Source organism: Hemibagrus wyckioides, linkage group LG20 (assembly GCF_019097595.1).
Source record: "Hemibagrus wyckioides isolate EC202008001 linkage group LG20, SWU_Hwy_1.0, whole genome shotgun sequence".
NCBI lineage: Eukaryota > Metazoa > Chordata > Actinopteri > Siluriformes > Bagridae > Hemibagrus > Hemibagrus wyckioides.
The window spans coordinates 12559343-12576214 of record NC_080729.1 but is presented as its reverse complement, the minus strand read 5'-3'; the positions used below and the strand labels follow the sequence as shown (position 1 = coordinate 12576214).

Here is a 16872-nt window from a genome sequence, read left to right as displayed (position 1 = left end):
GGACTTAAGTAATCCATATGTAATGACAAAAAACAGTCAGTTGTTATTTTAAGACACGAAGGTCAGGTGTTCTGGAATAGTTCTTGCAAGAACAGTATTGTCAAGTGCATTTGCAAAACCCATCAAGCACCATGATGAAACTGGCTCACATGAAGACCATCCCAGTAAAGCAAGACCAAAATTTACCTCTGCTGCAGAGGAGAAGTTCATTTAGAGTTACCAGCCTCAGAAATCACCAATTAACAGCACCTCAGATTAGAGCCGTTATGAAGGCTTTACAGAGCATCAGTAGCAGACATATCTCAATATCAACTGTTCAAACGAGATTATTGTGTATTTCAGCATTGTTTTACAATGTAGAAAGAAATAAACATCAGGAAAGACCATGGAATTAGAAGATGTGTCCAAACTCTTTACTGGTAGTGTGTACTGAGGGATTTGATTAGTGGAGGTGGTTTGGGGGGGATGAGGGGGGGTGTTTAGGAAATACTACTTGGGGGGTGGTTTGAGTTTAGCCCGGTCTGTAATCCTGCTTAAACCACAGCTGTATACAATTTATTGATGAACAGCACATCACACATTTTAATGATTTATAGTTAGATGTAATGTTGTGGAACGGCAGTGAGACAAGATACATCCTGTTGTCACTCACTTTAGAGCTGCGATATTTAGTCATTTGCTCACCAGTGTAAAATCTGTCATGAAGACTTGTCTGGGCTGGGAAACTCTGACTATATGAAAGTGCTTAGAACCTAGACTCCTTCCTTAAATATTAAATAAATGTCTACCTACTGAAAAAGAAATATTGCTGTGCAAGTCCCTGTGTATGAGCTGCTGCTATATAAACAATAAATTATTAGAAGAAATGCATTGATACTAGCAGTTCTACACCTTCTGGCCAATCAAGTGTTTGTGCATGCTGTGGTATAATTTATATACATTTTTAAATTTAATGAGCAAAGTGTAGTGCTACCATCTGTGTAATTTGGTGCTTTAGTGTAATTTAGTCTACAACATATGATTGCAGACTCATAGAACAGCTACATGCTTATGCAGGCTTTTTTTTTTTTGGTTAAAACATTTCAGCCAGTCATTCATCACTCATTCAGTTTTTATATCAGTTATTATTATTATTATTATTATTATTATTATTATTATTATTATTATTATTATTATTATTGTCGTTGTTGCTATTTGTTTTGTTGTTATATAAGCTTTCGAATTTCTTTTTTTAATTAAAAGGTTTTAATGTTGCCATGGCAACTGTTGCAATGCACAGTATATGTCACCTCTTAACCAATCAGAGCTGCAGTCTATGTCATGCTGTTACCTACAGAAGCATGTTAATATGAGCAACCCTCAAATAATAAATTATGTTTCTGTTGTCTGTAGAATAATTTCTACAGACCCATACAGTACTACATGCTGTATTACCTATCACCTCTCAATATATACTAAGCTATGTACAGACACAATCTGGTACGGGCTATGAGGATAATTTCATGTTGATTTGATTGATTGATTGATTGATTGGTTGATTGATTGATGGATTGATTTTTTTTTATTTTATTGATTGATTGATTGATTTTTGGTATTTGGTAAATGTCTATAAATGTCCAGAGCAACTTCCAGAAGTGAAGTAAAAATTTACATTTGTTTTATTTACAAGTCTGAGTAATAGAAGATTAAGAACCTTGCTTAAAAGCTCAACAGTAGCATTTTGTCAGTGCCGGGATTTGAACTCACGGCCTTCCCATCCAACATTCAATGTGCATATGAAGTATTTCAGCAGCTTGATGTGAGCATATCTCAGCACCAACAATGGCAGAGAGTTCTTCTGTGATAGGCGTCTGTGATAAATTATCCAAACAATGGCTTGGATTGGTGTACATTGTTGTTATTCTATAAAAATTTAAATGCTGATGTTTCATCTGATAACCTACACATAAAAAACTAATGTTTCAGAATTATTTCACATTTTACTAACCTTGACTGGTATCTGTTTATTGTTGCTGAACTGAAAAAAAGAAAAAGAAAAAGAAAATCCCTTCCATACTCCATCACCACATGACTTTCAAGCCTGACTGTCTTTAAATTCGACAGAGGATAAATTAGGTTTATTTCACGAACCTTCTGTCTGATTATGCCATTACATGCAATGAATTGCTGTATGAAGGCATATGGGCTATGCTCGATATGTTTAAAAAATAAAAAAATTAAAAAAGCCAAGTGATTTGTTACATGCCTAGTGAAAGTGTAATTTGTTGATATGGATTGTTTTAAACTGCAGCTAGGGGGAAAAAAAAGCAAAAATAAAAGAGAAGCCAGAGAAAAAAGGAAGCCAGAGAACCGTCATCATCCTCCATTTCCCGTAATGGACTGGATTCAAACTCCAGTGAAGTTCCTCAGAAAACTCAACGTGCTGTCACTGCTTGTCATTGAGTCGAAGCTTGTTAAAGAGCTGGACTTTTTGGAGTTATTGGATGAGTTTGCAAGGTTAGAAGGGAAAAAAGAAGGATAGCATACTTGTAATTGTTTGTATGGAATGCAGTGGTTCATGGAGTGAGGAGCTGGACCTGTTTACCTCCCCGTAGCCACAGGGTTTACTAATCCACCTCAGACAAGCACTTGTGTCTGGGAATTGAAGATTGCTGTGTATAAGGTGCCTCAAATAAGTTTTTAAAAGGCACCAAAGACATTTTTGTGAATTCTACTAGCATGAATATTACATGAGACCTAATAAATGCAGACAAGAGTACAGATTCAGGACACTGGGACCAGTTCAGCCTAAATCATAATAATGATTAGAATAAAAATAACTACACTCAAACCTTAAAAATAAAAAAGAAAGAAAGAAAAAAAATGTTTATGATTACATAACATAAAATTGGCTGCTTAAGTTTTTTAACTTTGTTACTGGCAAAACATAACTGTTCATGTTTTATTAGTATTAGTCAGTCTGATCATTCTTAATGGCTATTAGACTAGACCAGGGGTGTCCAATTTTATCCGCAAAGGGCCGGTGCGGGTGCGGGTTTTCATTCCAACTAAGCAGAAGCCACACCTGAGTCTACTGAGAGCCAAGCTCTACTGATTAGCCAGTTGGAATCAGGTGTAGCTTCTGCTTGGTTGGAATGAAAACCTGCATCCACACCGGCCCTTTCTGGATAAGATTGGACACCCCTGGACTAGACACATGGAATCTTGTAACAGTTTTGTCAGGTGCTTCATTATTTCTGTCACCTCGTGACATCTTTATCCGTGTGTGCTTTAACTTGTCAGCTTCATCACTGCTGTCACGTTGGTTACGTCATGTACATTCTGAACATGAAAGTATAAATTCTGCAATCATGGACTACTTTGAAAGAAATCAGCCAAGAATCATCTCGCCAAAAAGACTTAATTAGTGATTTTAGAAATCTGAAGTGGATAGGTGTGGAGGAAGAATTTGGGAGGTAGGCGGAGTGCTCCGGGCTCATGTTTGTCTTCACTGTGCCTTCGGGACACTTTCAAAACTTAACACAGGGGAACACTGCTTTCAAGTCGTGTGTGTATGTGTGTGTGTGTGTGTGTGTCAAGCTCCAGCAGCAAAGCCACTTTCACTCCCTCAAGTTACAGCACACTTAAGTAGACAGACACAGGTGAGAATCATCACACATTTACTCCTCTACTTCCTGCTGCCACAATGATCTACTTAGTTCTTCACTATTTTGTATCAGAATAAAATGTCTTTCCATATAAATAGAGCATGAGCATAACTGAACTTCTTCTTCTTCTTCTTCTCCTTCTTCTTCTTCTTTCGGCTGCTCCCTTTAGGGGTCGACACAGCGGATCATATTTCTCCATCTCAATCTGTCATCTGCATCTCCCTCTGTCACACCAATCCACTGCATATCTTCCCTCACCAAATCCATAAACCTCCTCTAACTGAACAATACTTCATATTCATTATTTATCATGTAAGGGTTCCACTGGACAACATTACCCATCATCCACCGCACATAACCTGGTCCCAAGTCTCACATCTGTTTTGTGTTTAGTCAGCCCCTGTACTTAAGTCCTAGTTTCTGCAAACCTTACTGTTATGCTTTTGTTGATGCAGTGTCTTGTTTACCTTCCATAGCCTTGCTCACTTCTGTATGCTTTGCTATTTGGGTTTGTTTTCACTGTTTCTTTGTTCCCTTTATACCTTCCAACATAAAATTCGGCACTTGCATCCGCCACCTCTGCAATTCCCTGACATGTTAACCTCCCTTAAAAGAAAACATGCACTTGAAAAGGCACTGCAGTGAATATGCCTTGCTCTTTGCTACTGGTCTTCGATTCTGTATGTTGTGCAAACAAGAGGTAACTATGGAAAGCGAAACAACTCAAAACCATGATGGAACTGTAAATAAAAAAAAAAAAAAAGCACAAACACCTGAGCAAACTACAAGACCACCTGATGTGAGCTACAAGTTGGCACAGCGCAATTCAGTTGACATGTGTGGCACAGTGGAGAGACTAATATTGATCCATTTACTGAATGTGTAATATCACATGCTCCTGCAAACAGATGGGAAAATCATATAGCCTTGTTCACTATACACTATAAATCCACAGAGGTTTTTTTTTTTTTAATTTAATTATTATATTTCTATTGCTTTTTATAAGATACACAGTTCAACTTTATTTTGAAGAGCTACACGCATGTAGTTTAATCATAAAAAAAACAAACAAACAGTTTTTCAGGGCAGAAACATGAATGATTTGATGTACACTCATCATCTTGAAGAACATGTGAAATAATTATTAAGGTGTCGACAGCGATGACTTTAATCGGAGTCATTAACTTTTAATGACATGCATAATTCTTTCATGTACAGTTGCAAGGATACATTTTGAAATAATTTATTCGTTAATTCATTGATATTAATTAGACTTTAATATATATGAGACTAGCTGAAATGAATGAATAGCTACCTTCTAAGTGTCAGATCAGCCCATCAGTCTCCATTACCCATCATACACTGCAGCAGACAAACATAGCCACACTGGACTCTACTTCCCACAACACAGCTGCACAGTCACCAGATTGCACTCACCTGTTCCTAATCATACATACACACACACACACACACACACACACACTCCTCTCTCTCATAGCTGCACTGGACTCTACTTCCCACAAAACACCTGCACACCTGGACTCCCACAGAAACAGTCACCGGACATCTGATTGCATTCACCTGTTCACACACACACACACACACACACACACTAAAACCCTCTTTTAGTTTCTGGCACATTGCAAAGTATTTGCTCACTTTGCTTATGTCCTATTATTTACCAAGCCTTTTGTTGTGCATTATTTATCCTGGTTCTCATCTCGCTCACTGTTTTTTTGAACCTGCCTGCTCTTTGATACTATGTTTGTTGATCGTCTGACCTGTGCCTGTATATCATTTTATGAAATACCTGCACCTGCATCCTCCTCAGTGTTTCTGCTCTGACAATAGGAAATGCAGTGATGATGGCTGTCTTTAACCTAGAACAACTCAGCTCTGGAAAAAAAAAATAAGAGACCACTGCAAAATAATGAGTTTCTTATGTTTTTTCTTACAGGTGCATGTATTGGTGAGATGAACAGTTTTGTTTCATTTTTTGTGAACTGCTGACAATATTTCTCCTAAATTCAAAATATAACTATTGTTATTTAGAGTGTATATTTAAAGGAAATGACAACACATCAAAATAACCCAAGATCATGCAGTATTTGCAGAGCTTTAATAACTCAAATAAAACAAAATACGAATAACTTGTAACCAATTTGTGTTAAAGCTTTGGCTAAACAGCAGTAAGAAATCAGTATTTGGTGGAATAACCCCGATTTGCATGCGTTTTGGCTCCATGCTCTCCACCAGTCTTTCACATTGCTGTTGAGGAACTTTATACCACTCGTTTTGCAAAAAAGCAAACGGCTCAACTTTGCTTGATGGTTTGTGGCCATCCATCTTCCTCTTGATGACATTCCAGAGGTTTTCAATAGGGTTCAAATCTGGAGATTGTACAGTGGTCTCTTATTTTTTTCCAGACTTGTGCAACTCATTCAAGATCCTTAATTAATTATATAACTAATGAAGCTCCTGGGTTAAGTGGTAGAATGTCTTCAATATCATAAGACCAGCTTTGTTACTTTGATTTACTGGTACTAGACATCTCAGGTTTATTTTATAGTCATTACTTGTATTTTTTTATGTGTTAAGCTTCACAAGTTGTTAGATGGCACTTCCACCTCTGCAACAAGAAAATGAAACATCTCAAATCTTTCAGCTCAATGGTGCAGGTTATTTTAAATGTCAAGTAGTGAGATTCATCCACTCATGTTCTCAATGGCAAAAACATAATCCATAAAGCTTAATCCAAGGTCTTGTCTGCTTCAGGGTCTTGCTAGTTTCCTATATATTTTATATTTGTACATCAAATTAATGTCTTATACTTTCCAAATAGTTGTCTATGAAGAAGGAATGTAAGTAAATATGATCAGGCTCAACAGATATGCACTAAACAGTTACAGCTGCAAATTAGAAAAACATGCTAGAAAGGTTCACAGGCATCTGGGACTGGGATTCAATTAGGACTAAACAGTTACAGTAAGAACACATGCTCTAACATGAATACACTACAACATACATTTGTTAATCTGTAGTAACTAACTAGGCATTAGTCATGCTGATTTTGGCGATAAAGTCACTAGAAGGAATTTTAGGAAATAAAACAGAAAATGTCAGGACAGTGGTGCAGAAGAAATTATAACAGTCCTGCCATCATCTTATTTTACAGTTCAGGCCATGGCCGCTTCCAGTTTTAATCTGCTATACAGGTAGTGGCATTGTGTTACACCACTACTATACAGCCTTCTGTTCAAACAGATCACTGTGAATGTGTGGTAGTATTAAAGTCAAGGTGACTGGATTTTCCTTCTCATCATTTTGTCACTCATCCAGTGTGCTTGATCAGTTGTCACCTTGAGCACTTATTAAGCTGCTTGGATAAGCTGCAAAACGTCTATAAGGATTTAACACAAGTCCAGTCACCTTGGCTTGCTTATTTTTTTTTTTTACAACAAAGTGTGAAAATGTTACAATATTAGAGCACTTTACATTTTCACAATGTGAGATGAAAATGGGATATCAAGAACAGCAGTTTTTGCTTTGTTTGCAATCAAACCACTGAGCATGACTGCTTGATAGCACTTCCTGCTGACCCAAACTCTCTCTGATGAGAAAACAAGCAGTCCTGATCATTATTGTCTGTCAGTCTCTTTCACTAACCCAAAGCGTTTTTGTCTCTGTGTGTTTGCTTTATCAGTGGGAGGAGGTGAGTGGCTATGATGAGAACCTTAACACCATTCGCACGTACCAAGTCTGCAACGTGTTTGAGTCGAGCCAAAACAACTGGTTAGTGACCACATTTGTGAGACGTCGTGCTGCCCAGCGTGTCTACGTGGAGATGCGCTTCACGGTACGTGACTGCAGCAGCATCCCTCGTGTTCCTGGCTCATGCAAAGAGACATTCAACCTGTACTACTACGAGAGCGACCAGGTGATCGCCACCAAAGGGGCCACATTCTGGACAGAGGCCCCATACCTCAAAGTGGACACAATCGCTGCCGATGAGAGCTTCTCTCAGGTGGACTTTGGCGGACGCCTAATGAAAGTCAACACAGAAGTTCGCAGCTTTGGGCCACTCTCTAAAAACGGCTTCTATTTGGCCTTCCAAGACTATGGGGCATGCATGTCACTGCTGTCCGTCCGTGTCTTCTACAAGAAGTGCCCGAGCGTCGTGCAGAACTTCGCAGTCTTCCCTGAGACTACAACCGGCGCTGAGAGCACGTCGCTGGTGATTGCTCGTGGTTCCTGCATCCCAAACTCAGAGGAGGCTGACGTGCCTATAAAACTGTACTGCAATGGCGATGGCGAGTGGATGGTGCCCATTGGTGGCTGCACCTGTAAGGCTGGCTTTGAGCCTGACAATGGCAACATCTGCAGAGGTAAGTGGCCAGCATATGGCTTTGTTTCTAGTTGAGTCCACTACCATGGTTTCATTTTACCAGCTGAAAAATGTGTATAGAACAGATAGAGAAACATTAACAAAAAATTAAAGCATAAAAGTGCCATTTAATATGTTTTTATGCTACATTTATTATGCAGCCTGGCAGAATTCCCAAGTATGCATATTAATCCTCTCACACTACATTGCCCAAATACATTACATAAATACTTCATACAACTATTAGAAGGCTAGTCTGGTTTAATAGCTTATTATGAATAGCCTCTAGTGTCCTCTTATTCGCCTACTAAGGGAGTAAGTATGTGTCTTTCATAATGTATCATAATGTATCTCCCAGCAAATCCCCCCAGCAAAATATCACTCCACAGCAAAATGTCCCCACATGCCCCCACAGCAATATACCCCCACGCCAACATGCCATTCCACAGCATAATGCCCCCAGTGCAAAATTCACCCCCACAGCAAAGTGTCCTCCACATGCCCCACATCAGAACACCCCCACAGCAAAATACCCCCCCCCACAAAATGTCACCACAGCATAATGCACCTCACTGCAAAATAACACCCACAACCAAATCCCCTCACAGCAAAATCCCCCTGCAGCAAAATGCCTCCCCACATGCCCCCACAGATGAATAACACCAAAAAAGCTGTAAAAGCAAAATGTCCCCCACTGAAACTCCCCAGTAGCATACTCCTCACAGCAACATACCTGTTCACAGTTAAATACCCTCACAGCAAAATAACTAATAACTCTAATAGCAAAATACCCTCCAACAAAATGCCCCACAGCTTATCAGTCACCATTTTAATCTATCTATCTATCTATCTATCTATCTATTTGTCTGTCTGTCTGTCTGTCTGTCTGTATGCTGACCATTCGAAGCTTGAAAGTTAGTTGTGCTTTAGCCTGCTCCTAATTGACATCTCTGAATTGTGGTGGTTTGGCTTGCACACAAAAATGCACAAACATCTGGCCAACCACTTTCCCCCAGAGAGCACAGAGACTCACAAAGACACATACACACACTCACTCATCCAGATTCAGACCTAAGGCAAACTGACAATGACTCATAACCTCAACTCTTCTACTCTTTTCTGAACTTGACGCAGTTTCTCACTTTCCAACTGTTTCTTTAGATACCTCTCTCTACCTCTCTATCACTCTCACACACCCACACAGTCATATTTTGTCTCCCTAGGTCTTGTGATTGTATATCTGATCCTTCACTCAGGACCTGCGATGCCATATTGAATCCCTCAGGCCTGTCCGTGACGCACAAACTGAGCATGCTCAGAGCTGATAAGATTGATTGACGGACATCTGCTGTGATCAATACTCAGATAGAGGGGGAAAAAAAGAGCAATCCTTGGGCTGGGAGAGGTCAATGTTGAAAAGCATAGCAGACATGTGTGCATTGACTCACACACAGTGGCACCTAGTCTATTCGAGTCCTCAGGCAAGGTTTTCTTATCACCAGAGTGATGCGCTGGACAAACTCCACAAAGCCATAAAAAAGCTCTTTCTGCTCAGAGCACCTTTTACACAAGCCAGATTTACCACACAGTGCATTTAATACTACTCGGTGCAGTAGAACTAGTGCTTTGGGAGAGTATTGGGTGTGTTTGGTAGGTGACAGGGGAACTATAAAGTCCTTTCAGCAATATCTTTCAAATATTTAGCATTTGAACACTTTCAAATATTAATCAGCCTATAATGTGGTTTTGCACATCATAAACAGGAAGAAGGTTAGCAGCAGTGCACCATTGCGTGTTTGTGTAATATTAACATTGCAAGAAAAATGTGGCTTCTTAGGGCACAATATAATGATGTTCTAGAACCTGCGAAGTGTACCATATGTCTAACAGACAGATGGCTAACATTTCAGATCCACAAAAAAGGAGCAACTTTAATACATTCCTATTGGAAATGAAATGCTCTATCACTCTTAAGACAGACTCGACCTCATTTATCAGTCTTTTCATAAAGTTCTGTGTAGTTCAAATCTAAAAACAAACAAACAAACAAACAAACTACAAATTCAAAAAAAGTTTAAGTAACGTGTGTTCAATGTGTGCTGATTTGAGTACGTTAAATCTCACTGTAATACAGCTCAGCAGTGCTAAATCTAGCACAGGCTAAATAACTATACATCCTATTATAGATTGCAATTTTCTTTGTCATAATTGGCAGTATTTGTCTTCATTTATGGGATTGGTTTGTATTATTACCTTTCATTAATAATAAATAAGAAAAGACAAATCTAGCGAGCTACCTACCTTTCCAGAGTACCATCTTACTTGCCTTGTTAACCCTGAAGTTAGCTCTAATTGCTCGAATATTTACTGTACTAACAAGTTAATTTGTAAAAGGTTTCCATACTTCACTGTGTGTGGAGTTTGCATGTTCTCCCCATGCTTGGTGGGTTTCCTCCGGGGGCTCTGGTTTCCTCCCACAGCCCAAAGACATGCTTCTAGGCTGATTGGAGTCTCTAAAACGCCCATAGTGTGTGATTGTGTGAGTGATTGAGTGTGTGTGTGCCCTGCGATGGGTTGGCACTCTGTCCAGGGTGTATCCTGCCTTGATGCCCGATGTCGCCTGAGATAGGCACAGGCTCCCCGTGACCCGAGTATAGATCGGATAAGCGGTACAGACAAAGAAATGAAAAAACAATTTCCATACTGTTAGCTTATCGAACACCTGGGTCATCATTTGTTTAGTTCATCATTTGGTCAGATTCACTAGTTTACAATCATTGTTCAGCTCAGAAATTAGTGCTACATTCCTGAGCCAAGCTTTACCAGTTTGCAATTATCTCTACTGATTAACAAATGAGACATTTTGCTAATTTTGGTGTCCAACACCACCCCCTTCATGGTTACCAGTGCTTCTTGGCAAAGCAGCTCATATTATTAGTATGTAGCAATGCTGGGTGATTATCCCTGGATATTGGCATGTTTGTTAATATGGTGGATGAGGAGAGGGGATTTTGAGACTTTAAAATGAATAAAAGAAGAGATGTAAGTTGTTTAGTTATTCAGTGTCCTGTATACACACACACACAAACACACACACACACATATATATATATATATATACATTGTAATAAAACAATATATTTTTTAACAAAATTCCAAAACTGAAAATTGTTTCATTTGTTGTATTTATGTGGAATTAGTTACATGGAATTTGACTTTATTTATTTTGACTGTACCAGAAAGCTCTTACAATATAGTACATTGTATGTGTGTGTTTGTGTGTGTGTGTGTGTGTGTATGTGCGCGTTATAGTGTGAAGAAGCTGTAGTGATGCCTCTTTTTCTGCACTAATAATGATGTTTTGCGCAGTAGGTCTCTACTAATTAGCTCTACTTTGATCCGAAGGCTGCTGTAACGTGGTTTGATGTGGTAATGTACTGCAGAAAGGCCTGAAGTGCTAACGTAGAAATAGTGAGGCTACAGTAAAGATTTTAAAGCTTTACTGACATTATAAAGGTCAGAAGTGCCTACTTTAATGTTTATTAGCTTGTTCTGTTCATTTTGGGTTGTCTTTGCATACTGTATGTTCATAATGAGTTTTTTTTATTATTATTTTACCATAAGTGGTATATCAGTATGCATTCTATCTGTGTCTCTGTCTAACACACACTCAAACACACACACATACACACACACACACACACACACACACATAACATAGATATCATTATCAGTGGTGTCAGTATTCTGTTCCTGCTCCGGGGAAAGTGAATGCTCATTAACAGGTGTAAGTGTGCGTATGTGTTATTCATTTCCTCAACCCTTCCAGATGTTGTGTCAGAAAAGATCACCCCCTTCAGGGCAAGTCTGGACATTCACCAACGGCTCTGTTTCAATAAAACTCCCAGGTCCTCTGCTATAACCACAGCTCCCTATGTGGCAGCCATGTCGGATTAACGACTCTGCAGTCGCGCTCGGCCTCCTTTGTGAGTAATGGAGAAAGCTGCAGCCAGGCCATTTTGAGGCAATGTGCGCAGATGTGAACATGACACCAGTGGTGGTTATTGTGGTCAGGTGTTTGGCTTGTTTATGCCTCAAGCGTTCAAACCACTATAGCCACAGGGCTAGATGCCAAACATACATATATGCACACATGCACGCATGCACGCACACACGCACACACACACACACACACACACACAAACTATAATTGAATGTGGAGTATCTCACAGCAGGAGCTGTCTCTGAGCAGGTCTGATTAATTTGCATTGCTTTCGTTTGCAGTGAAGTAAGGCCATAGGCATACATACTATATTAGCCAACAGACTATAATAAAGCAATATAATGCATCAATACCATGTTCAGTAGTAAAAAGATTGAGTACATGTTTTTTCATATTTGTCCCTGCTAATACCAGTACCAATTCCTAAATAAGTAAACTCTTTGTTCATAATCGATCAGGAGCATCGCAGAATATTTTATTTCACTCTGAGTACTCTTGATTCTCTTTTTTTTCCCCATATCACAGTATGTTGTCTGCTTTGCTGTCCTTGCCATCATCAGTTGTGCAGTGCATCCCAATTGCTGTAATTGTGTGTCGTCTGTCCATTAGCATGCGATAACATACAACAGGATTATCACTTAGCTCTCAGATGCATTTTTAGCATGAGTATGAATAAAACGTGTGCATTAACACTGTAATGAAACTTGCAAACATCTAAAGTGATAATAACATGCTTACAAAAGTCTCTCATAACTCTCATATTATTCAGTCACATAAGCCTAAAAAAATAAATTAGTGTGCTTCAACAGATGTGTGCATGCTGTGATAAATGGGACATGCACACATTTTATGGGAACTGATCCACCAAATGGTAATTCAGGATCCTGTGAGACAAAACCGCTTCAGGCTTCACTGAACCATTAACATCCTACATTCATTACTGAATAGCATTCACCAGTCAGATTCGTGAAGGCTTTTCCATCTCCACTCTATCCAGTCAGAAATCAAGTCTGCTGGCTCTTATGGTGTTTGTAAGAGAGCTGGTGATCTAAGGAACTGATAAAAAGATGGATGGAGAAGTGGAATAGAGGCAGGTAGAATGAACAACAAAAAAAAAAAACCCATATGTTAATGTTGCCCTCTGGCTTCAAGCAGAAAAACAGCTCCAGATGAAGCCTGAGAGATTCACGAATGGCAGAGCAACAAGTTTTAATTTCAACCGATCCACTTCATTTCCTGCCAAATACATGCTGGAGAAGAAACAAGGCGTCCCACTGTTTTCTTTCTATCTGTCTTTCTGTTTCTCTTTGCCTCCTAATGCTCTTGTTTTGCTGTCTCCATATCTCTTGCTCTCTTTCTCTCTCCCTAGGAGGTGAGAGAAACAAAGCCGCGGAGTGCAGACTCCAAATCAAGAGACGCTTTTTAGTGGTTGGCTAATTATAGAGAGTACGCACAAACAGATGCCTCTTTTCTGTCTCAGTCAGGTCACTTTTTAAATATTATTTATTTCTTTCTTTTGACACGCGCTCAGAGACACACTTACAGGCTGTCGGCTCTCCCGCAGCTCAGGCTCGCAAATAAACTGTGCTTCTTGATTAAGGACAAAACAATACATCAGTACACTATCAGACCGTTACAAAAATCAATGTGTAGCATTGATTTTAGCAGAAAAAGTTCTTTGCTTTATTTCATCCGGTTCATTGCAATTAAATATGCTTAAATCATACTCAGTATATATTATTGTATTTCTATCAAGGTCAAAATAGAAATATAACTAAATACATAGGAAGAATGTTTAGAAGAAAAAAAAAAAAATCTTGTCAAAAAGGTTCACAGGGGAGCTGCGTGAGACTAGAGCTGTGTGTCGGGACTGGGATCTCACAAAAATGTAGTACAAGTGGGAGTATTTTCTTTCATGCTGGAGAAAGTAAGTGCTCAAAGTACATGACACATTCATGTTTTCAGTTGAGTTTGAATTTATTTGTATAGCACTTTGTCACAAAGCAGCTTTGCAGAAATATTATACATTTATCTCTTATGATCCCTGGTGGTCCAGCGGCATGATTCCATGATCTCATTGCCATGGGCCAGGTTCGATTCCTAGGCAAGGAACCAACCCATCCACTTAGGGGTTAACTCTCAGTGCTGGTCCAAAGTCTGAGTAGAAATGGTAGGGTTGCATCAGGAAGGATAAAACCGGTGCCAAAATCAAATCTTTTGATTGCATGTTTCACTGTGGCAACCCAATCCTCATCTGGGTGACAACAGATAGCGTTATTATAAATCATTTCGATTTTAACTTTGTACTATATGATCAAAAAAGTGAAATTGTGTGTAAACAGAAAATTCCTTTAACATGAAGTTCATTCACTCATCCTTAGTAGCAGCCTGCTCGGTTTCACAATGATATATGTTATGTTAAGTTTGTTTCAATTTAGGAAAAACAAAGCCAACTAAATTAACAACATTAATAAGGACTGAAAAAACTGTCCCTTGCTCATCTATAATCAAGAGCAGTTATGAATTCGAGTAATGTAGCTGAGGTTGAGGAACTGTCAGAGACAGTATTCACAGAGCCTGCTGACAGTGCTGGCATTTCTATAGCTGGGATTTTTAAAGATGAGAGAATAAACCTTTGGGTTGAATCTGAATACACACACACACACACACACACATATATATATATATATATATATATATATATATTTATATATATATATATATATATATATATATATATATATATAGATTTATAGATTACAGATACAGAAAGTGGTGTGTTAAACCTCTATTAATAATCCCAATATAATGAATTTGATTCTTTTAGTGGTATTATAGAATTATATTAGTATGCTTACTATTCTGTATGGTATATATGATATATGGTGAGTAATGTAATGAAGAGCAACACCCACTCAACTCAGCTCAAATTATGTACACCTATTAATAGTCATACTATCTGCATTATGGAAAAGAACAGCAGAAACAGCATTCTTTCATAAATAAGTAGAACATGAATAAAGGCTATACTCATATCTAAAGAATGCATCTCAGGCATTACTTTCTCCTTAAATGAGATTCAGCTTTCAGCTTGCTAGCCATATGGAGATTTCAGAAACAGATGTTTGCTTGTGACTGGTCCTGATCAGGATCTGAGGATTGCGGCGTCTAAAACTGATCTGAATCTGGGACATGAGTTTGATGATTGATCCGCTATACCGAGTGTATTCTGTATTTATGTAAGGTATAGATTTAGTCTGTACCATTCTACTGGTACTGTATGGATCACTTTTTTGGGAGAAATCAACATATTGTTCATAGTTCATACAGAATGCGAAGCAGCTGAGCAAACGATTAAACGATGTGAGAAACCGAGAATATGATTTGCTATTGTGATGCTCATGCTGTGTGCATGCAACAACAAACCCAGTGTGATGCAGCGCAGGAACTGAACATTCTTCATGCTGGCTCTGTTTCAATGACTTTATACTTGTCCGCTTTACTCTCTGAAGTAATCAGTAAATTAATGAGAAGACACAAAAATATTGTCAAAATGCAGAGTCAGCTAATTACTGTGTAGCCTTGGCTCCATAGGTGGGGATTTAAAAAAAAAAATAAATAAAATGCAGTTATTTGAAGTATTAAAAGTATTTGTGCTTTGTATACTTTTCGTTTTTTTGTGGTGAAAAATGCATTTTACATAAATGTACCAATTTGTTGTCATTCTAGCTAACATTTGACAGATTAGCTTGTTAACCAAATCACAAGTTTGATCTAGTTCCAAAATGTCATTGTTTTCGTGGTCACATCTTGTTCACGGGGATTTTATGAGTTATCTGCTCAGTAAGAAACAAATCAAAAACGAAGAAAATGTGCTATTATTGATGTTAAGAAGTATTAAGGAGACGTTTATTTAACATTAACATTGATGGAAGGAATCTCAGGGATTAGCACGATAGGAGTGTCTTCAGTCAGAGGACTGTCCACTTTTTCCAGTTTCTCAGTGACATGTCAATCTGTGCTTTTATTTATTTATTTATTTATTTATTTATTTATTTATTTATTTATAGTTTGTATAATTGACTTGGAGAAAGAAAAATAAAGAATGGCAGATGCTAAATGGAATGTTAAAAATGAATGAAAAATATAGCATGTGATTTGTTAATCGATTTGAAATTGTAATAACTGCTATAAGACCTGTGCTGCTATTGAAATACACTATATTGCCAAAAGTATTCGCTCACCCATCCAAATAATCAGAATCAGGTGTTCCAATCGCTCTCAGGAGCTGAGTGAATTCCAGCGTGGAACTGTGATAGGATGCCACCTGTGCAACAAATCCAGTCGTGAAATTTCCTCGCTCCTAAATATTCCACAGTCAACTGTCAGCTGTATTATAAGAACGTGGAAGTGTTTGGGAACGACAGCAACTCAGCCACGAAGTGGTAGGCCACGTAAACTGACGGAGCGGGGTCAGCGGATGCTGAGGCGCATAGTGCGAAGAGGTCGCCAACTTTCTGCAGAGTCAATCGCTACAGACCTCCAAACTTCATGTGGCCTTCAGATTAGCTCAAGAACAGTGCGCAGAGAGCTTCATGGAATGGGTTTCCATGGCCGAGCAGCTGCATCCAAGCCATACATCACCAAGTGCAATGCAAAGCGTCGGATGCAGTGGTGTAAAGCACGCCGCCACTGGACTCTAGAGCAGTGGAGACGCGTTCTCTGGAGTGACGAATCGTGCTTCTCCATCTGGCAATCTGATGGACGAGTCTGGGTTTGGCGGTTGCCAGGAGAACGGTACTTGTCTGACTGCATTGTGCCAAGTGTAAAGTTTGGTG

General features: G+C 38.8%; 1 protein-coding gene across 3 annotated transcripts in view; it reads left to right on the top strand.

Moving 5' to 3' along the window:
* LOC131371026 (ephrin type-B receptor 1-B) overlaps nucleotides 1-16872 on the top strand; it is a 315677-nt gene that overhangs the window by 120835 nt on the left and 177970 nt on the right. For all 3 annotated transcript variants that reach the window (XM_058418733.1, XM_058418732.1, XM_058418731.1), the window contains exon 3: nucleotides 7351-8032. In XM_058418733.1, coding sequence (XP_058274716.1) covers nucleotides 7351-8032 — 682 coding nt within the window. The remainder of the gene's footprint in view (nucleotides 1-7350; nucleotides 8033-16872) is intronic.